This window comes from Emys orbicularis, chromosome 3, assembly GCF_028017835.1.
Source record: "Emys orbicularis isolate rEmyOrb1 chromosome 3, rEmyOrb1.hap1, whole genome shotgun sequence".
In the NCBI taxonomy this organism is placed as follows: Eukaryota; Metazoa; Chordata; order Testudines; family Emydidae; genus Emys; species Emys orbicularis.
Window position 1 is genome coordinate 37843134 of NC_088685.1, and position 22799 is coordinate 37865932.

The window sequence follows — 22799 nt, forward strand, 5'->3', positions numbered from 1 at the left end:
AAACCAGTATGAGCAATTAACAATTAAAAATGTTGTTAAGATAAAACAATATCAAGAATCTACGTCTTCAGAAACAATATTATAACAACAAAGAGCCAAATTCTGCCCTCCATTGCTGTCATGCAACCTCATTCATTAATTGCAGTGAGGGCAGAATATGGACCTTATCTAGATACATATTTTCTTAGGGCAAGACAAACTATGTCTTATTTAACTCTGCTCTTCCCTTCTGAAGGGTAAATATTGATATTTGAAATACCTAATTATATTTACAGCTGTACAACACTGATGTTATATACTTGTAAAATATAACTAGTACTTTATAAACAAGGGGTAAGTTATACAATCTGCTTCAAATGGGGGAGGGGGACGGAGCAGACATCCTCACACATTTTCTTTGTCAAATTCACATACAAAATACATTGTAATGTGACAGGCAACATCATTCCATCCACCAGAGGCCACCATTTCCACACAGTCCTCCTCATCATAGGCATTATTGGGTTCGCCGCTGCGCCATTTGTTGAAGGTCTGCATGGGTGATCGATCAGAATACACAAAATTGCCCTCTTTTTCCAGGTCGTTGATCCCAATGAAAACTCTGGTGAGCCCTGCTTGATTGATGTAAGAAGCAATCAGACTATTGGTATTCTCATCCTTGGGCATGGTCAGTGTTCCTCCTCTTCCATGGCAGTAGAGCTGGGCATCCACATATCTTTTCTCTTCTTTCACCAGTAGGTATATCTTATTATCTGTCTCACGCACACCAGCGACAGCTGCGGGGGAGGGCAGTGCTGAAAAGTGAGCACTCGCATTTCTATAAACCAACTTAATGCACACCACAAAAATAGATACACAAATCAAATATGAAATGGCCATATCCTTTAAGAGCAGCTTCATCATTAAAAAAAATAGGGCACTTGGAAAGGGAGAAACATACAAAATAAACATACCATTTTTTATGAATTTTAATTCAGTTGTCAGCTGGGCCACTTGGATATCCATTTCCCCAATAGCCTTCCTTAGCTGGCTGCATTCACAAGGGATGCCTGCAGAGATCAGGGTGGGTGCTTGCTGTTAAATTGTATATACAAACATAAATAAAAATGTTTCATGAAATATATTTATGTGAATGTATTGCTCACAAAAGGGGCTAGCCTGATAACCCCAGAGAGTGAAATTCTCTGTCTAATCATAGGCAGCAACCGTGCAAACTTCCCCATGTTGACCCACCAACATCCTTCACTCTGACCTTTGGGTCTACCTATAAGAGTTCAGTTCACTATCTATGCCACCTCAGTCCTTGGCCTCTCTGAGGAGATCCCAAACAATGGTGCCAATTAGTGCCAAACATGTGGCAGACAACGGTCCGCTAGGAACAAAAATAGGACGTCTTTAAACTTCTGAGTTCTCAGTGATGCATATATAAGGCAAAATTCTCCTCTTCCATCTTCACTGCAGATCTCTTTTCCACACAGGAAATCTGTATGGCATATTCTGCATTTGCTCTGCATGAGGAATCTATCTATACAGCAGATCAGAGGCAGATGTTTGACTCCTATTATGTAATACTTATAATTAGCCCTAAAAGACAGTTCTGGCCATTTCAAAAGTGTTAGTTTGTTATAGTTCTTCCAATAAAAGACTTAAGACTCTAGAATTCTGCCCATTATCCCAAATTTACAATGGTCTGAAAAAAGCAATTTGTATGAGATTATTAAAAAGGTAACTTCTGAGAGCCCAGTTTTGAAAACTAGGTTCCAGGTAAGGCACCCAGTTCTGCATATAGGTATTCAAACCTGTATTTAATCATGCTAATATCCAGTTTAGGTACCTAACTGTCTAATCCCACCCCCACCTATCAGCTCTCATTCAGTATTTTTGACAAGTCAGCTCCTGCCCCAGATCTGCCTGTAACGTCAGCCTCCATGGCCCATTTGTTACATTTTCAAACAAGCACTTTTGTGCTTTCTCCAATTCTGCCCCTCACATGTGGGAGGAGCTCCCCGTAAATATCTGCAAAGCCACTTCATTGTCCTCCTTCAAAACCCTCCTTATAACTCCCCTTTCCCACCGTGCCTCCAAAAAAATGCAACAACAGTTAGGCTGCTGGCGCACTGGTACCGCAGTCCATCATACCGACCATGTTATCTCATTGTACTCCCGCATCTGATTGTCTGTATTGTGACAGACCCAGACCAGGGGGGTACAGGAGTCTGGGAGAGGACAAATATACTGGTCACTGGATGAGTAGTTTTCTGTTCCCTGAGTGACCAGAGCAGGGGCTGCACTAGAGTAATCAGGAACCTGCTAGAACCAGTTAAAGCAGGCAGGCTAATTAGGACACCTGGAGCCAATTAAGAAGAAGCTGCTAGAATCAATTAAGGCAGGCTAATCAAGGCACCTGGGTTTTAAAAAGGAGCTCACTTCAGTTTGTGGTGCGAGTGTGAGCAGCTGGGAGCAAGAGGAGCTGAGAGGGTGTGCTGCTGGAGGACTGAGGAGTACAAGTGTTATCAGACACCAGGAGGAAGGTCCTGTGGTGAGAATAAGGAAGGTGTTTGGAGGAGGCCATGGGGAAGTAGCCCAGGGAGTTGTAGCTGTCATGCAGCTGTTACAGGAGGCACTATAGACAGCTGCAGTCCACAGGGCCCTGGGCTGGAACCCGGAGCAGAGGGCAGGCCCGGGTTCCCCCCAAACCTCCCAATTGACCTGGACTGTGGGTTCTCCCAGAGGGGAAGGTCTCTGGGCTGTTCCCCAACCCACATGGTGAATCTCTGAGGCAAGAAAATCCGCCAATAAGCGCAGGACCCACCAAGATAGAGGAGGAAACTTTGTCACAGTATCTATCTGTCTCTTGTCTCACATGCAGATGTTAAGCTCTTTGGGGCAGGGAATATAATTTACTCTTTGTTTGTACAGCACCTAGCACAATGGGGTCCTAGTCCATGACAAGGTCTGCTAGACACTACAATAATACAAATAGTAAAGAAGTGCCAATCTGAGCACTCATTTGCAAACTGGAACACCCAAGTCAGAGAATTGCATTATGTTAACTTGGCATTCTGGCCCATGAATTAGAATAATAAATGGTAATTCCATGAGAAAAACTTATGGGTGCTTTCCACAACTTAGGGGGGATTTTCAAAGTCAAAAATAGTAGTTTGGTGCCCACTCCCATTTCCTTCCCTGCTTCTTCCTTGCTCCCAGAGCACTGTAATTCACTGCTGGTTAGAATCTGACCCTTAACCTGTACTGTATCTTCCCTTTTAGGGCCAGATTCTGCCACCCTTATGTACCTGTACTGGTACTTACTGACTTTCATTGTGAGTTGGGTACCTAGCCTTTGAAAAATCTCCCCTCCGAAGGCTTTGAGCCAGATTCTGCAGGTAGAGTAGTGCCTTACTCCATGAGTAGTACTACTGAAATAAATGGGACTGCTCGTAAAGTAAAGTACTACTTCAGGTGAGTAAATTGGCAGAATCTGGCCCTAAAATGGCAGACACAGCAGAGGTTAAAGGCCAAATTGTACGCCAGTACACATGGATAGTAATTTGAGTAGTGTAGATCAGCAGTAAATTACTAACCGGCAATGGAGCAAAGAGAAAGCCGGGGAGGAAACGTAACTCAGAAGTGTGTCTCCTGTGGCTATTCCTAGGCTAGTGCAGCTAGCACATACTAAGCCCTGACTCAGCAAAGCTTTTAAACACCTGTCTAAGTCCATCTCACTTCAGCAAACCTCTTAAGAACATTTGGAACTTACACACGTGCTAAAGTACTTTGCAGGCCCTTGCTGCTTACTGCTGTATGCCTGGACCAGAGTCTGAGTAGCCCATGTAGGAGTGAAAGGGGGGTTCCTTCTCCTTTTGCATGGGCACAGTCCAAGTCATTATCTATCCCTAAGACTCTTCTCTTCACATACAAGGCACTGCATAGCCTTGCTCCTTCCTAACCTTCCCATAAGAGCAGATGTTTTAGTAAACATTGATTGTTCATTACTCACTACCTAATAACCACATCTGTTACATTTGTATCATTCAGTGGTTGCTAACAACACAATTAATGCAAACAACATTTCCATTTTTCCATTTCTATTATCTAAGATAAAATCTATTAAAGATACTAGAATGCAGGGGAGGTGCTGCATTTTTGTCCTAAAAGCACCGATAGTCTATTGTTTCCCATCATCTGAGTCTAAGGTCAGGTCTACACTACAAACTTACATTGGTATAACTATGGCACTCAATGTAGTTATACCGACCTAGCCCCCCTGCATAGACAGCACTATGCCAAGGGGAGCGCTTCTCCCGTCAACATAGCTATTGCCTCTCATGGAAGTAGATTAGCTGCGCCGATAGGAGAAGCTCTCCCATCAATATAGCAGCATCTTCACTGACGCAGCTGCACTGGTACAGATGCGCCACTGCAATGTTTTACATGTAGACCGGCCCTAAGCTTTTCATACTCCTAACAGGATGCCCGTTGATAATCCAATGGTTTTTCAGAGTCTCAGATGATGTGTAGAAAGGCTTTGCAAAACAGCTTCTCTCCACCAGCATAACTGGCAAAAATCACAGTATTCTTGAAAACCAAAATAAGGTCAGTTCTGTAGATCAGTGGTTCTCAAACGTATTTGATTGTGTCCCCTTCTTTGTTTTTGTAGTAGTTTACAACCTCCCCTGCCCCCCAACATACGAGTACATATACCCTTAAAAAATCCACATGCAACTCTCACTAAATATTAAAAATAGTAAGGCTGATTCAAACAGAGCCAACGATCCATTGTAATAAGAGCAAAAGAAAAACTGCAATTGTGGTTGATGCTTACAATTAAATGCACACACCATGTCGTAGCAAAGAACGGATTAACGTACAGAGGGCGATGACTTTGTATAATGCTATGCAAGCTTAGCAGAAATCCATGAAAATTCACAGCGCCATCTGAGGACCTGATATGTCTGGAGGAATCAGCTTAGTTATTTATCCATTGCTGGGGGTAAGCAATAAGTTCTTTTCCCCAAAAAACTTTTCATGCCCCCCAGAATACATTCTGCCCCCCTCTCCCCCATGGGCACCTGACCCCGCAGTTTGAGAACTTCTGCTATAGATGAAAATATGTCCTCCTACCCTGCCAATAAATTCTACAAAGCCTGAGCCTGTTGGCCTTGTAGACAGTGGCATGAAGTCCCTAAATCCCTTAGGCCTTGTTCCTGCGCTGAGAACCACATGCACAGCACAGCTTTGTGCCCATGAGATGTCCCACTGAAGTTGATGAAGGTGCAGGGGTCCCCCACAGGGTTCTCAGTGCAGAATTAGAGCCTAAGTAGGATGTCCAGAGATGTCTTTTGGCACACTGGGAATGACTGGGAACAAGTTGCATTCCTGCTCCCATTAGCTTTCTGGAATAACTAAATCCATGTTGAGTTAGTGGGGAGCTATTGAGCATTCTTTCAAGCAGTTGTCCACCCCCAGAAGGAATTACAGTACAACTCCCAGCAGTCATTGCATCCTCAACAAACGTTTTGTAAAAGTACCCTGTAGATGTGCAGTATAATCCAAATTACAATGCATAAATCAGAAGAGGTTATTCAAAAATTTAAGTTCCAACATCATTCTTCAGCATTTTTAAAAGGAATGTGTACTATACATGATTTATACATTTTTTTAAAAAACTATACACTTTGAAGATCTATCATGGTTTACCTGGGTCTCCATTAGGACCAGGTGGCCCTATATCCCCATTATCTCCCTTTTCACCTAAAAAATGAAAAATATCATCAATTTTGCTGCTCAGCAAATGGATTGCGTCACCAGTTTCATTAACAGAAAGTTTCTAAACAGGTTTTTTTTGTTAACGACTAAGATTTACGGCAAAAAAAAAATGCATAATGTAGAGATGGGCCCCAAATGATGGAGAATTTGGATTTGTTGTCCCAGTCAGTTCATCATCAAGACAGGCCCAAACTGTGTAGTCTGGATTCAGGGACAAACATCATAACTAGTTTAATTCTGTTCCATCTCTTGTTATTTGTGCCAGCACTTGCTTAGGCACTTTACAGAGCAATGACTTCCGTGGAACCTGTAAGGAAGTAGCACTTCTGAAAATCAGGCCACTTTTATTTAGGTGTCTAAATTTTTATTTAGAAGCCTAAAATTAGACAGCTCCATTGAAAATGCTGTTCAAAATGATTTGACCAATGTCACATAAGAAGTGGGAAGGCCAAGGAATTCAGATCTCATAGCTTCTGAATCTGTGCCTCTGCCAAAGTACAATCCTACTTCCCACCCACTCTCCTTTAAATACCTACACTTGGAGGTCGATGTAATTTAAAAACTCTTTCATCTACCCACAAGTCAGGTTTCTAAGATTTCTTGATCCTGCTATGTGTCAGGGTATAAGACAACTAGTCCAGAGATCTCCATCCTTTGACTAGAATGTGATTAAATTATAGGACTTGCTATATATTTTGGTAAGTTCTGTGACAATCTGAGTAATTTTAAATAAGAATGGGACTCATCTCAAAGATAAATGGCCATTGATTATTCAGTTGAGACACCACCGGAGAAAAAAAGATTGAATCAAATATACCTTTTGAACCGATGGGACCAATTTTTCCATGTCGACCCACACTGCCCTTCTGTCCTTTGTCCCCCATTTCTCCTAAACATAACAAAAAGATCAAAGACACAAGTTAAAAACATTGTCTGCTTTATTCAGATGTCCAGCAGCACTTCAGTATCATTTTCCATGGCAGGCAGCAGAAAATGTTGTAGCAAATTTTCTTTGCAATTACAATGAATGATCACCAAGGTTTGTCAAATTCCAGGAGTCCAGCTCTTTCCTCATCCATGGCCTGCTACATAAATAACACAGAAGCATATTTAATCTTCTCAGTGCAGCTGACTTCACTGGGACTGCACAGGTATAAATGAAAATAGAATTTGACTGAAAGCCATAAAAAGAAAGTTTTTGTATGACTCCACTCAGATAGTTTGTCATGCCAATGTATTGTTGAAAATAAGGGGAGATTCCAGAAAAACTTGTGGATCAAAAGGCTGAATCTATTATGGAATTTAAGAGATTTAAAAGTCTTCAAGCATAATGAGTCAATTCATCTAGTGCTGTGGTTCTCAACCATGGGTACACGTACCTCTGGAGGTACGCAGAGGTCTTCCAGGAGGTACAGAAACTCAGCTAGATATTTGCCTAGTTTTACAACAGGCTACATAAAAAGCACTAGCAAAGTCAGTACAAACTAACCCCTGATCTAATGAAGTAGCAACAAAGTAACTGAGAGCAGAATTTAGTCTTTGTGTTCTGTAAATTCAGTGGAGACAGTTGCATACTTATTCTTTTGGAGTGTTGGACTTTTGGGACTTTGGGGTGATCTTTTGGGTTGTTGGACTTAAGACCCTGAGGGGAAAAGGATACTGCCAAACTTACTTGGGGGTGGGTCTTTTGCTCATGGTTTGTTATGAATCCTGTTTGTGGTGTTTCCCCAACATAATGCCGCATTGTTTCCCTCCTTTATTAAAAGGATTTTGCTACACTCAGACTCCGTGCTTGTGAGAGGGGAAGTACTGCCTCTTAGAGGCGCCCAGGGGGGTGGTATGTAATTGTCCCAGGTCACTGGGTGGGGGCTCGAGCCGGTTTTGCATTGCGTTATTGAAACGGAACCCCTAGATAATGAACCCGGCCCTTGTTGCTGCCAACTCAGATGGGCAGAAGGGTTACAGTATCATAACGAGAAGTAGTGAAAGCCTTTCGTTTGCCCTCTAGATACACACACACACACACACACACACACACACACACACACACACACACACACACACACACAGAGTCTAAGTAATTCACAGCAGGAATGTAAAGTGTTATTAATTTTAATGAAGATACCATGCAGTTCTTTAAAGTAGAGTTGTGGTAAATGAGTCACTTGAAATCATCTTCCTCAGCAATTTTTAATGAATAAAGGATAAATATGCACATTACAAAAGCTGACATAAATTGTCAACACAGTTGCCATAATTTACCCTCTTCTCCTTTCAGTGTTCGTCCTGGCTTTCCATTATGTATACACAAAAATCTAATAGAAAAAGGTTTGATTCACTTTCTTCATCTGACTTTGACCCCTTTTTTCCTGGTTGTACTGTATAACAGAATATTCAGATAGCTCATGGAAAACAAGTGCATTGTAGGAGGTACGTGCCGTGCTTTATCATCATATATCACACAAAGTAAGCTTAAGAAGAGAAACCACTGTTATCTGGCCAATGAATCACTGTAGAGTGGGTCTTGGTATCATTTATCTGAACTCTTCCCCAGAAGGTATCTGTCATGTCATTTATCACTAAAGTAGTTTTAATCAATTAGTGATGTTCCGATCCACTGGCTGGAATCAATGGCCACATTCTACCATCACTAGTCAAAAGTGGAATTTGGTCCACCATATGTGTCTAAGCTAGGAAAGCAAGCCAAGAATCACAAATGTGGCTCTTCCCCGTCACACCCTTCAACCAATATGGGAAATCATTATCCTGTTGGCATAGATAGTGTCAACAGACTTCAAAACCCACTATTCGAAAGCATGGGACATATCTCCTGCTACCCAGTATCTAGAATGCTTTCTGTAATGAATACTGAAAATGGTTTGGCCCTGTCTACACTAGCAGCCAAAACATTTTCAATGCTAGGGGGACCAGTGTCTGACAACCGTTGCTGAACACTGGTTGTTTTAATAGCATAGGCAGGGCACTCCTGCACATTACTGAAGCCTTGGCTTAAACCAGGCCACCCGCGGTTAGTAGGCCACAACTCTTCTAAGCAAATCCAAGTAGATATACAGGTGCTATATATACTTAAGTTTGTCTGAGCTGGAAGTTGCTCTTTCCCTGTAGTGTAGTAACTCTGAAGCCAGCAAGATCATTAATCGTCGGGATGGGGAGGGGGGATAATCTGGAACTGGTAAATACCTGCTATGTCAGCTGACTTGTTTCAAGTAGGCTTTCCAGGAAATGTCCCTGTCCTGACTTGTAAACAGCAATAAAAGGGAGTAGCCTTGGTTTTTTGCTGCACATCCCACCACCAGGCATTGGGGGGGGGGGGCTCAAAAGAGTATGCCCGCTGGCTATGCCCCCATGTGCATCCCAGCCAGACATGCCAGAGCACAACACATTCTGGCCATACACCCTCCTCGTACCAGTAAGCCCTCTATACTAGGGACTGCACAGGGGATGGTGTAGCAACTGGCTATGCCAGCTATACACCAGCTAAGGAGCTCCACGAGCTTTAAGTCCCATTTGCCCGATGAGTCTGCATAAGTGGACTAGAGCAGGGGAGACCATCTGGCCCAGCATTTCCTGAGGCAGCTTGGTCTACAACTGTTTCCACTAAAAATCCTATGTGGTCTTCTTCTCAAAGGAAATCAAATCTTAATTTAAACCATGCAACATATTTTATGCATTGTCTCACAATGAAAGAACCATTCATTCAATGAGATGAATTCAAGGAAAAATTACTATACACAATAGGCCAGATCGTCAGCTTATAAATTGTCATAGTTTAGTTGAAGTCCCTAGAGCTATGACAATTTATGCCAGCTGAGGATTTGTGGAATTCTTTGCTGCAGATCACAATCACGTACTTTGGCTGGATTTTTTTTTAAAGCCTAGATAATTTTATAACTAAAAATATAATTTTAAGATAAGGACAATCAAATATCATGCTTCTAGGCAAAATCTAGTCTCCATAGGGTCAGGAAGAAATCTCCTAATTATCCTGGGTGGAAGTTTCACACAACTAGCTACCAGTAGATGCATTATGCTGAGGTAGGAAGCTCAGATTCCACCTTCCTCAGATGCATCTGGTGTTGGTTGCTGTCAGAAAGGACATCTGAATTGATGGGCTACTGGCTAACTGTCTTGTACTATCTATGGTATTTCCTAGGCATCTTTAACTTGTTATCTATGCACCAAATGATTATGGAAAAGGACCAAAAGTTCTAAAAGGAATGATGTGTACACAATCATTGTGGAATTAGGAAACTGTACATGAAACCACAGGTATTTTCCTCCTAATGCATGTGATCCCAGTAGAAAAACAGAAGCAATCTGTACGATCAGTTGAAAAAGTACTGTCTGGAAGATAGGCTCAGCTCACATGGTGGATTCAAGATTCCTTGAACACTTTAAGGATTCAGTCTGTGGTACTGTATTAACTGCAGATAGTTATTTTTGCTGGAATGTGATGAATGTTGGAGATGTATTTCCCAGGAACTCCAAATGTGTCAAAAAGTGTTAGCCTATTATGACGTTATTAAGCTTATCAAAAAGTGGCCTTGCTCACTCTGATGTGAATTGGTTATAGGAAGACTGGGGGTTATAATAAAAGGATTATATCAGAGGTTTGAACACCCAGTCCTAGGGGTCCTTAATAATTCATTTCAAACAGCTGTATCTGAAATGAAACAGACATGTATTCAGCCCATAAATATAGCATGATATATAAACACAACTAATTTGCTTCTTGTGACTTCACATCCTTTTATGTAAACATAACAGACTACTTATCAATAATAACCAGTAAAATGAAGCCTATGTGTTCTACTCAGAAATAAGAGTTTGTTTATCTCAAACCCAGGAAACACATATATTAATTATTCTGTGCTCATTAAAAGAACTGTTTGGATTTGATTTTTTTCTACAGTCTCTCTCCCCCTACAGGAGTTTGCTTGTTCCATCCTCACAGAAACACTCACTGGCTGGTAGCAAACGGCAGTGTCATTCAAGGGCTTCATCGGACTTGCGTTACACCCCTTTTTCCCTGTGATTTAATCTCCCCATGGGATAACCATTTAATTTACCCATGGGAAAGCCTCTCTCCATGTAATTATTTCTTCCTATGAAGTAACCGATTTAAAGAGAGATTCCTCTACATCATTGGCTCTCAAACTATGATTTGGGGACCACCTGTGAAGTCCATTCTAGCAGACCACAGAACTGCCAAAAGAGCAGTCCAAAAGCGGCACGAGAAAGTTGGAGAGGATAGAAGCTCGGAGGGAATGCAGTCCACATGCTGTCTCCCTGGAGTGATGTAACTACAAATTTGGACAAACAGTACAAACAGTCATCTGCAAGTCTCTACTGGTGATTATACACTTTGAAACCAATGTCTCAGCATCACATGGAACTCCACAGATGATAAAGACTTCAGGATCTTGGAAGGGAGCTAAAAAAGAGGAAAATCCAACTGATCTTCTTGGAGATCCTTCCCATGAGCAAGAGAAGGCAGAAAATACAAAAGGTGAACTATTGAGCCACTTCAAACAAAATGCATTTTAATACAGCCAAATGCAAAGGAACAAGGAATGCAGGCCATAACAACAGAAAGGGGGACTGTATCCTGGAAAGCAGTGACTGACACCTTGGTCACATAGTGGCCTTTAGTGCCTGTTTGGCAGGCTTCCTAATTCTGATGTACTTTAAAAAATTCTTACTATCTTTAGTCTTTAGCAAGTTGCATCTCAAATTCTTTCTTGGCCTGCCTTGTTATGCCTTTACACTTAACCTGCTAGACTTTGTGCACCTTATTATTATCCTCACTAGGATTTGACTTCCACATTTTAAAAGATGCCTTTTTGCCTCTAATGGTCTCCATTATACTGCTGTTTAGCCATGATGTTAGTCTTTTAGTCCTCTTATTGTCTCTTCTGGTTTGGGGTATGCATTTAGTCTGAGCCTCTATCAACATGTTTTTAAATAGTCCCCTTGCTGCTTGCAGGCAATTAACCCTTTTGACAGCTCCTTTTAATTTCCATCTAACAAGCGTCCTCATTTTTATGTAGTTCCCCTGTTTAAAGTTCAATATTACAGTGGTGGGTTTTTTGGGTACTATTCCCTTCATAAGGATGTTAAATGTAATTACATTATGGTCACTATTATCAAGCAGTTCAGCTATAGTTACCTCTTGGACCAGAGCCTGTGCTCCACTTACAACTAAATCAGGAATTGCTTCTCCTCCTGTGGGTTCCAGAACTAGCTATTCCAAGAAGCAGTCATTTATGGTATCTAGAAATTTTACCTCTGCATCACACCCTGAGGTGACATTTACCCAGTCAATATGAGGATAGTTGAAATCACCCATTATTATTGTATGGCAATACAAATAAATAATAATAAATCATGCAAATGGCGAGATATAATAGGAAGTCAAAAAGCAGCTCTTAAAACTGATCATGGTCTCTAAAATACAATTCTACACAACAGCCTTTGGGGCAAATATATATATATGACATGCTTGAATTGTGCCAGCAAGATACATCTGTGAGATACAAAGGCATGTCAAATATGCAGTTGCATATGCAAAACACATAAAACTGCATGATCAATTATCTGTCTGTGCCATACACACATGTACCTTTTGTGGGCACAACTTATGCACACATGTTTAAAAATGTGGCTTTTAGTGATAATTTTTGCATTTTAAACTACCAACACAATAATGAAAGCAAAGCAGCTTCTCACTGGGGTTTACAATTTAGACTGAATTACTGTGCTAATGTACCAATGAAGCTATGTAACTAAACTTTTATCTAACATGATAGGAAATTGAAGACATCCATCAACCTCACTTTTGTCAAAATATACTGTATATGCATTTTAAAGTAGAACTGGAAGATATTTTTGAATCAGATGGCAACTTTGTGTATATATAATTGTCTACACAAGACATCTTTCACCAGGGCTTTTGTACAGAATTCTGCCAGCAACACACCTAAGGGAGCAGTAAAGTCGTGTGAATATTGAATCAGACATGAAGATTGCATATTAATGAGCAGTAGGTAATATTAAAATATCTCTTGAGATATTATTACCGCTCTCTTAGACCTTGATCCTGCAAACTGCTGAGCACTTGGACCCCAATCCAGTGAAGTTAATGAGATTATTCACACACTTAATGATTAGCATGTGGTAACATGCTTCACCAGATCAGGGCCAGAATGCTCAGCAGCTCATAGGTTCAAGTTATTCCACAACATTTTGAGGAAACCTAATTTATAGATCTATGCAGTGTAATAACAGAAAGTTCAGATACATTCTGTATATTTTCAGGTGTTTATTCTGCATATTTTCACGGGGGAGGGATAGCTCAGTGGTTTGAGCATTGGTCTGCTAAACCCAGGGTTGTGAGCTCAATCCTTGAGAGGGCCACTTAGGGATCTGGGGCAAAATCAGTTCTTGGTCCTGCTAGTAAAGGCAGGGGGCTGGACTCAATGACCTTTTAGGGTCCCTTCCAGTTCTATGAGATAGGTATATCTCCATATAGTTAAGACTGTAGTAAATTAAAATACCTTGTAGGGCCACTTTTATTTTTAAGAGTCCAGTTAGCTTGACAGTGCTTTCCAACATTACTCCCCTATCTCCTGCCCACCTCTCCCCCCCCCCCCTTTCTTATTTTAAATGCTTTAGAATGTCTACCTTGGGTTGTATTGAGAGGGCATTTCTATTGATCTGGGGATGTTTGCTTTGCTATACTTTTTTATTTAAATTGTTTTGAGGAGTTCATGCTCCTGGAAGTTTGGGCCTAACACAGAGGCTCATGGCTCTATGAAATCATTCAGATCACTCCTGACCAGTAATCCATCTTCTGAGGATAGAATGTCAGTTGTGTTGAGGTAGACAGTCATTTCATAATGGGCACAAACGGAGACTTGGATGAGGTCACCTAACTCATTTCCATTTGTAACCGTCATCACGATTTAAACTCAAGTGGAAGGCTAATCCTTTGTACTACATTATTCACTCTTGGACCATAATTTAAGGCTAAATTCTCCCTCAGATATGCATGCAATGTTTTCATAACTTCAGTAGAGGTCAATATTCATTCAAAGACAGAAGTTGGCTCATGACATTTAATCGTCAGTCATAGAATTTCTTATACAGAATATTTTCCTCTTGCTTATACCATATAGTGTAATACAGTGGTCTAAATTACTTTGGATGACTGATTATAATTGTTCTAGTAGCTGTGTTTAATCTAAATCTTAGCCAATGCTTTATAAAATGCTGATATTATACAGGTGGTAATCTAATTGCAGAATAATCAAAAGCAATGAGGAAAGTAACATGAATTTATTCTTAACCAATGTCTAGTGACACGGAAACATCAAACAGCTTAGCATTTGGGTTCATTTTAGATACGTACCAAACATCTGATTGTTTATTTGAATTATCCAAATCTTTTGGCTCTGCAAAATTGGGCTGCAAATATCACTAGAGCAGAGATTTTCTCACAAGGTTCCCAGTACTTCCTCCTTCTGATCAGGCCAGAAATAGGACAGCATTTCTTATATATTTCATTTATTTATTCATTGATTTTTGAACACTTATAAAACCAAAGATAGTAGTTACACTATCTTAGAATTAACCTGCCCAACAAATAAAACAGATAAAGGGCACAAAAGGAATTACAGAAATGTTCGAGATCACAAAGTGATACTATAAATAGAAAATACTGAAAAAACTACAAAGGAATTACACACACTTTCTCAAGTCAGCCACCATTTACTCAAATAGAACCAGAATATAATAAACATTAACAGTGTTAACTGCTATAAAGATTTTGACTGACAGTCTTCCCTATTGAAGGACCCAAAAATTGAAAGCTCCTCTTTTACTTAATGTCTGTTCGTCACAAAAGAATAACTAAATATAAACCTCAGTACAAATGTGCTTAAAAATTATACTATAACTTAGTAATTAAAGAACATGGTCATCTAACACATCCATGGTCCCAGATGATGCGAGATCAGGCCCACAAAGAGGTTAAAGACTGAGCTAAAAAGTTTACTGCCCCAATAACAGGTTGAGCTCTGTAGATAGTGGAGCACTTAACAGCTCAGAGTATGTGGATGGACACACTCTTTTAGCACTTCTATAATATGAAATAAATAAATATCCTTCAGGTGATAACCAGCTCATAGCACTAGATAAAAAGTTAGCTTGGAGAATACTGGAAAAAACGACCATGTGTTGGCTATTTCAGTGTTACCAACTCTCATGATTTTACCACGAGTCTTGCAATATTTGGTGTTTTTCTTAAAGTCCCTGTTCCTAGATAATAAATAGACACAATCCCTGGAAAAATGACAGCAGGCACAAGAGTTCATTAAACAAACCTCATCTGTTTTTCACCGGGAGAGAATCCACAGGCAGCTCACCTACTATTGCTGGTCCTAATGTTCCATTCACACTTCCTCTCTGAGAGGCAGGAAAAGCACTTAAGCATGTGCTTAACTTTACATGCAGGAGTAGTTGCATTGAAGCCAATGGGACTACTCACATGCTTAAAGTTAAGCATGTGCTTAAGGACTTTTCTGGATCAAGTCCAGAATGACCTCAAGTCTTTTCCAGATGGCAGAAGATGAAGAAGTTACTCACCTTGTGCAGTAACGATGGTTTTCGAAATGTGTCCCCCTATGGGTGCTCCACCGTAGATGTGCTTGTGTCCCTGTGCTGTTGATCGAAGAACTTCAGTAGTGGTGTCCGTTAGGCTCACACATGCGCTGTCCCTACTCGTGCCCTGCCATGAGGCAAGTCAAGGCATGCGGGCTAACCCCCCTCAGTTCCTTCTCTACCGCCGAGCCATAGACAAGAACTCCAAAGTAGAGGGGAGGAGGGTGAATTATGGAGCACCCATAGGGACACACATCTCGAAGAAAAAACGGTTACTTACCTTCTGTAACTGTTGTTCTTCGAGATGTGTTGTTCACGTCCATTACACATTAGGTGTGCGCGCGCCGTGTGCACGAACGTCGGAAACTTTTTCCCTCAGCAGCTCCCGTCGGGCCGGCAGGGTCCCCCCTCCCGCCTGAGCGGCGCCCCGCTCTAGCGTATATATATCCCTGCGGGCCCGACCCTCCCTCGGTTCCTTCTTGCCGGTGACTCCGACAGAGGGGAAGGAGGGTGGGAAGTGTAATGGACGTGAACAACACATCTCGAAGAACAACAGTTACAGAAGGTAAGTAACCGTTTTTTCTTCTTCGAGTGATTGTTCACGTCCATTACACATTAGGTGACTCACAAGCTTACCATTGGAGGAGGGTAGGAGTCAAGGAACAATTGATTGAAGCACAGCCCTGCCGACCACCGCGTCCTCTCTGGTCTGATGATGGATCGCGTAGTGGGCTGTGAACGTATGCACCGACGACCAGGTGGCCGCTTTGCAGATTTCCTGGAGTGGAACCTGCGCCAAGAAAGCCGCCGAGGACGCTTGGGCCCTAGTTGAGTGAGCCCTGATCTCCGGGGCTGGTACGTTGGTGAGCTCATAGCATGTGCGTATACAAAGCACAATCCATGCTGACAAGCGTTGCGTCGAGATAGGTTGGCCTCCCATTCGCTCCGCAATGGCAATGAACAGTTGAGTCGATTTGCGGAATGGCCTGGTCCATTCTAGATAAAATGCCAAGGCTCTACGGACATCGAGGGTATGCAGGCTGCGGTGGCTTGGGTCCGAATGGGGCTTAGGGAAGAACACCGGTAAACAAATGTCCTGTCCCATATGAAAATGCGTGACCACCTTTGGAAGGAATTTAGGGTGCGGCCTCAGTTGCACCTTATCCTTATAAAAAACTGTATAAAGAGGTTCCGAAGTGAGGGCTCTCAATTCCGATACCCTCCTAGCCGATGTGATGGCCATGAGAAATGCTACCTTCCATGAGAGGTGCATGAGGGAGCAAGAGGCTAGGGGTTCAAAGGGCGGCCCCATGAGTTTAGTCCGAACCAGGTTGAGATTCCACGCAGGGACCGGCGGGCGCGAGTAGGGAAACACCCTCTCCAGCCCCTTGAGGAATCGGACTACTGTGGGGTTGGAGAACACCGAAACCCCCAACTCCCCAGGGTGGAACGCCGATATGGCAGCCAGATGCACTTTAATTGAGGCGGGGGAGAGCCCTTGATGCTTGAGGTGTAGCAAGTAGTCCAGAATTAATGGGACAGAGGCCTGCAGAGGCTGTATGTGATGAGGCTCACACCAGTGGGAGAACCTTTTCCATTTGGCAAGGTAGGTCGCTCTTGTGGAGGGCTTCCTACTACCAAGGAGAATTTGCTGGACCTGGTGGGAGCACCTGTGCTCCGTATCATTTAGCCAGAGAGATACCACGCCGTGAGATGTAGCGACGGTAGGTCCGGGTGGAGTAGGCGACCCCGGTCTTGTGTGATGAGGTTGTGATGGAGGGGGAGGGCGATCGGGGTGGTCACGGACAGTTCCAGCAGGGTCGTGAACCAGTGCTGGCGTGGCCACGCCGGGGCGATGAGTATGACTGTCGCCTTGTCCCTGCGGGTCTTGAGGAGGACCCTGTGGATGAGCGGGAATGGAGGGAAGGCATACCTCAGGCTCCCGCCCCACGGAATCATGAAGGCATGTGCCAATGAGCCCGGGCTGAGGTTCTGGAATGAACAAAACTGAGGGCATTGACTGTTGCTCTTGGTGGCGAAGAGATCCACCTGGGGAAACCCCCACCTCTGGAAGATTAAATGCAGGACGTCCTGTCTCAACGTCCATTCGTGCATGTGGTAGGACCGGCTGAGGTGGTCCGCTAGCCCGTTTTGGGCCCCTGGGAAATATGTTGCGAGTAGGTGGACTGAATGGGCTATGCAGAAGTCCCATAGGAGGAGTGCCTCGTGACAGAGGGGAGAGGATCGGGACCCGCCCTGCTTGTTTATGTAGAACATGGTGGTAGTGTTGTCCGTCAGAATTGACACGCTGTGGCCTTCTATGGTAGCGTGAAAGGTCTGGCAGGCGAGGCGAACCGCCCTTAACTCCTTCAGATTGATGTGAAGCAACTTTTCTTCCCTGGACCATAAGCCCTGGGTCCGCAGGTCCCCCAGGTGCGCCCCCCAACCCAGGTCCGACGCGTCTGTTACTAACGTCAGAGTGGGTTGCGGGGTGGCGAAAGGGACCCTTCGCAAACCTGCTGCTGATCGAGCCACCAGCGGAGGGAGTTCGACACCCGAGCTGGGATTGTCACTACCAGGTCTAAGGGGTCTCTGTTGGGGCGATACGTTTGGGCCAGCCACAACTGTAATGGCCTGAGTCTTAGGCGGGCATGTCTGACTACATGTGTGCAGGCCGCCATGTGCCCCAAGAGTTGCATACAGCATCTGGCCGTGGTTGTGGGGAATTGTTGGATGGAGCTTACGACCCTTTGAATGGCCAAGAACCGCGATACTGGAAGACTTGCCCGTGCCGCCACCGAGTCCAGGACTGCCCCTATGAAGTCCAGTCTCTGCGTGGGGATCAGTGAGGACTTGGGCACGTTGATCAGTAGACCGAGCTTGCAGCACACCTGTAGTGCCAGCGTCACGTGGGAGCGGACCTTGGCCTCCGACCTGCCCGCGAGGAGCCAGTCGTCCAAGTACGGGTATACGCGTATCTTTCTTTTCCGAAGAAAAGCTGCCACCACGGACATGCATTTTGTGAACACTCGCGGGGCCGTTGCCAGGCCGAAGGGCAAGACCGTAAATTGAAAATGGTGTTGGTTGATGGTGAAGCGCAGGAACCGCCGGTGGGCCGGGCGGATGGCGATGTGAAAGTACGCATCTTTCATATCGAGGGCAGCGTACCAATCCCCCGGATCCAGGGATGGGATAATAGCACCAAGGAAGACCATACGGAAACGTGCCTTGACCAAAAATTTGTTTAGTCTGCGTAGGTCCAAAATGGGACGGAGGCCCCCTTTTGCTTTGGGAATGAGGAAGTATCTGGAGTAGAACCCTTTCCCCCTTAGGTCCGGAGGAACCTCTTCCACTGCTCCTACTGTGAGGAGGGTCCGCACCTCCTGCATGAGGAGTTGCTCGTGAGAGGGGTCCCTGAAGAGGGACGGGGATGGGGGGTGGAAGGGAGGGGGCGAGGAGAACTGAAGGGTGTAGCCCGCTTCCACCGTGCGCAGGACCCAGCGGTCCGATGTTATATGTGACCAAGCACAGTAAAAATGGGACAGGCGGTCCCTGAAACATAGAGGGGGATCCGGAATAGAGTTTGGTACGCTGTCCTCGATCGCAGCTTCAAAACCCTTGCTTATTTCCCGGCTGCGGCTTGCCTTGGCCATGATTCTGGCCCTGGTTAGGCGTGTTGTTACGTCTACGCCTGTTATCCCTGCCCCTTCTGCGGTACGGTTCCTGTCTAGGACAAGGGTGGTACTGCCTCTGCGGTGGTTGGGGCTTAAAGGGTTTCCTCTGTGTCACTGGGGTATGCATTCCCAATGACTTGAGGGTAGCTCAAGAGTCTTTGAGGCTATGTAGTCTGGCATCCGTCTGGTCCGAAAACAAGCCTGACCCCTCGAACGGAAGGTCTTGGAGGGTGTTTTGTACCTCTGGGGGAAGGCTGGAAGCCTGTAGCCATGCCGAGCGCCTCATTACCACTCCTGACGCGATTGTCCTAGCAGCTGCGTCTGCGGAGTCAAGGGAAGCCTGTAGAGAGGTTTTGGCTACTGCCTTCCCTTCATCTACTATAGCCGCAAACTCGGGTTGTGAGCCCTGAGGCAGGGATTCCTTAAACTTGGAGACTGATGCCCAAGAATTGAAGTTGTGTCTGTTCAGAATCGCTTGCTGGTTAGCGATCCTCAACTGGAGGCACCCGGACGAGTAGACCTTTCTCCCAAATAAGTCCAAGCATTTTGCTTCCTTGGCCTTGGGGGCCGGGGCTTGCTGGCCATGTCGCTCTCGTTCGTTGACCACAGAGACGACCAGCGAACAGGGTGTTGGGTGAGAGAAGAGGAAGTAGAACCCTTTAGATGGGGCGAAGTATTTCCTCTCCACGCCTTTCGCAGTTGGTGCACTGGAGGCCGGTGTTTGCCATACTGTTTTGTAGTTGGACTGGACCGTTTTTATGAGCGGGAGCGCGATCCTGGAGGGGCCCTCCGGGCTTAGAATGTCGACCATGGGGTCCTCCTGCTCTACCGTCTCCTCCGCCTGCAACCCCAAATTGAGGGCTACTCGGTGGAGCAGTTCCTGGTGTGCCCGATGGTCAATCGGGGGAGGGCCGGACACTGTTGTGCCCGCCACGGCTTCGTCTGGTGAGGAGGAAGAGGTCAGGGCCTTTTGCGCGTCTTCCTCCTCCTGCAACTCCTCACCGACTGGGCGCTCCTCTGGAGTCCGCTCTATGACGTGGGTCTGAGACGGTGCCGGGCTCGGTGCCAAGTCCGCCCTTTCTCGCTCCGGTGGTCTGGAGACCGTGGCCTCCTTGCGAGAGGGTAGGCGCCACTGCGGAGAGCGGGACCGGTGTCCCGAGGGGCCAGATCTCGAGGTCCTGGATGGGGGGCCTTGCTGGTGGTAGGCCCAAGGGGTCCAGAATGGCCATTGTCCTGGCTGGCCCCATTGTGGGTGCAAAGTGGCTTCGTGTTCCCTACTGGCCTGTGCCCTGTGGGCATATCTGTTGGACCGGCCCGAGTCTGCATCCGAAACCACGGATGGTGATCTGGAAGGCCACGGCGGTGCCGTGGGACGGTGCCGGTCCGGGGTCGGAGAGTAGTGCCTCCGTGACCGGGACCGGGAGTAGCGTCTTGCCGACCTGGACCTGGATCGGTACCGGTGACCTCGGGACCGGGAACGACTGCGGGTGGTCGATCTCGGGGGTAACTGACACGTCCCGGTGTCTACTCAAGCAGGGCTGCTGGGTCGGTGCCGGGCGCTTACTGGGGCCCAACGGCTGTGCGGCTCTCTGCGCGCAGGGAAGCCAGGAGTCCACCGAGGCGGAGCTCGACCGGGACCGGCGCCGTGAACGGTGCCGAGATGGTGACCGTGATGGGCGCACCATTGCCGGCTTGCCTCTGGATGGCAGTCTCGGCGGATTGTCCTTAGCTTGGAGGGGGCCCTCAGCGGACAATTCAATGAGGTCCTTTGCTGCCTCAAATGTGTCCAGGGTGGAGGGCTGTTCCAAAAGCTCCTCCGGCCCTTCCTCCTCACTCGACGCGCCTATCCCGGGGCTCGACAGGCCTTTCGGCGCCGGAGCCACTGTCACCGGGATCTGTGCTGGGGCCGCAACGGCCTTAGGCGCACTCGAGGTCTTCGCGGGCGCTACCCTCTTATGCGGGGAACATCCTCGGGCCTTGGGCTGGCCCTTCGATTTTGCCGGCGAAGACGACCGGTGCCGGAGGTGTTCCCGCTGATTCGGTGCCGTGGGCTTAGGATGCCCCGCCGGCGCCGGATCACGGACCGATGCCGGGGCACTCCGCACCGAGGTTGACGGTGCCGTCGAAGTGGAGGGCTGTAACGCCGTCTCCATGAGCAGCTGCTTAAGGCGAAAGTCTCTCTCTTTCTTAGTCCTGGGCTTGAAAGCCTTACAGATCTTGCAGCGCTCCTTTTGGTGTGCTTCCCCCAGGCAACGGAGACACGAGTCGTGTGGATCGCTTAATGGCATAGGCTTGCGGCACGTGGCGCAAGCCTTGAAGCCTTGGGCGTGCGGCATGCCCCGCCGCCCAGGGCCGGTGCCGGGGTTGACCAAACACCTAACACAAAGAAGTTTAAGTCTTTCTAAAGAACTGATAACTGCTAAGCTTAACACTAGCTACTAAAGAACTGATAACTGTAAAGATAACACTAATTACTATGCTAAGGGACACTCTCAGACGAGAGACAGAGTTGTTCCAACGTCGCCATGAACGGTAAGAAGGAACTGAGGGAGGGTCGGGCCCGCAGGGATATATATATACACTAGAGCGGGGTGCCGCTCTGGCGGGAGGGGGGACCCTGCCGGCCCGACGGGAGCCGCTGAGGGGAAAAGTTTCCGACGTTCGTGCACGCGGCGCACGCACACCTAATGTGTAATGGACGTGAACAATCACTCGAAGAAGAACCATCGTTACTGCACAAGGTTCGTAACTTCTTCTTCGAGTAGTATCCCTATGGGTGCTCCACTGTAGGTGACTCCTGAGCAGCATATGTGCTGACTCCATGGATGCTGAGGGGCTCAAGCACCCACAGGAAAAAAAATAGTGGTGTTGTGGAGGGGGTATGAAAGTAAAATGGATGGTGCACCCAGTTTGAATGATCTCTGGGAACCACTGGCCTGATGTTATGAATTCCCAGGCACTGCAGAATGTTGCCAACTGGTGGCCAAATGGGTGTAAAGCATTGATCGGCTGTATCAATTGGGGGAAGTGGTCTAACAGCACCTCGACCCACCCGTCAGAACTGGTGTTTGAACATAGAGGGCTGGAACGAAGAAGACTGTGGTCCAGCTGGTTTGCACTTAAAAAAATTTCCTTTCTTTTTTTGTGGCTCACGGTGGCATTGGGGTTAATATTGAGATGTGTGTGTGTGTGTGTCTATGCAGGGATTGGGGACTAAATAGTCTTTTTTGTCCTGGTGTGTAGATACCCAGTGACTGGAGAGTGGCCATAGAGTCCTTCAGGGTGTGAAGGGAGCATCAGTCTTCTCTGCAAAGAGCTTTGTGCCCTCAAAAGGGAGGTCCTCAACAGGAGACTGTACTTCCTTCGGGAAGGCCAACAGATGGAGCCATGACGCCCACGCATCACCACTAGCTGCTGTGTCAGCCTGTTAGGTCCACTCCCTCTGGGGCACCTGGCATTGGCCACTGTCGGTAGACAGGATACTGGGCTAGATGGACCTTTGGTCTGACCCGGTATGGCCGTTCTTATATTCTTATGTCAAAGGCAGATTGCAGCAATGTTTTTGACACTAACTGGCCCTCCTGGATAATAGCCTTAAATTGGTCACAATGTAACTCCGGCATCTGCTCAATAAAATCATTCAGTTTTGAATAGTTTATATAATCATATTTCGCT

General features: G+C 45.7%; 1 protein-coding gene across 4 annotated transcripts in view; it reads right to left on the reverse strand.

The window, feature by feature from the left end:
* Window positions 1-384: 384 nt before the first annotated feature.
* COLEC11 (collectin subfamily member 11) overlaps window positions 385-22799 on the reverse strand; it is a 35183-nt gene continuing 12768 nt past the window's right edge. For 2 of the 4 annotated variants that reach the window (XM_065401604.1, XM_065401603.1), the window contains 4 exons: window positions 6587-6658; window positions 5701-5754; window positions 954-1049; window positions 385-776 (listed from right to left, as the gene is read on the reverse strand). In XM_065401604.1, the coding sequence (XP_065257676.1) occupies window positions 385-776; window positions 954-1049; window positions 5701-5754; window positions 6587-6658 (614 nt within the window). The remainder of the gene's footprint in view (window positions 777-953; window positions 1050-5700; window positions 5755-6586; window positions 6659-22799) is intronic. The other 2 variants (XM_065401606.1, XM_065401605.1) reach the window with 1 other exon arrangement.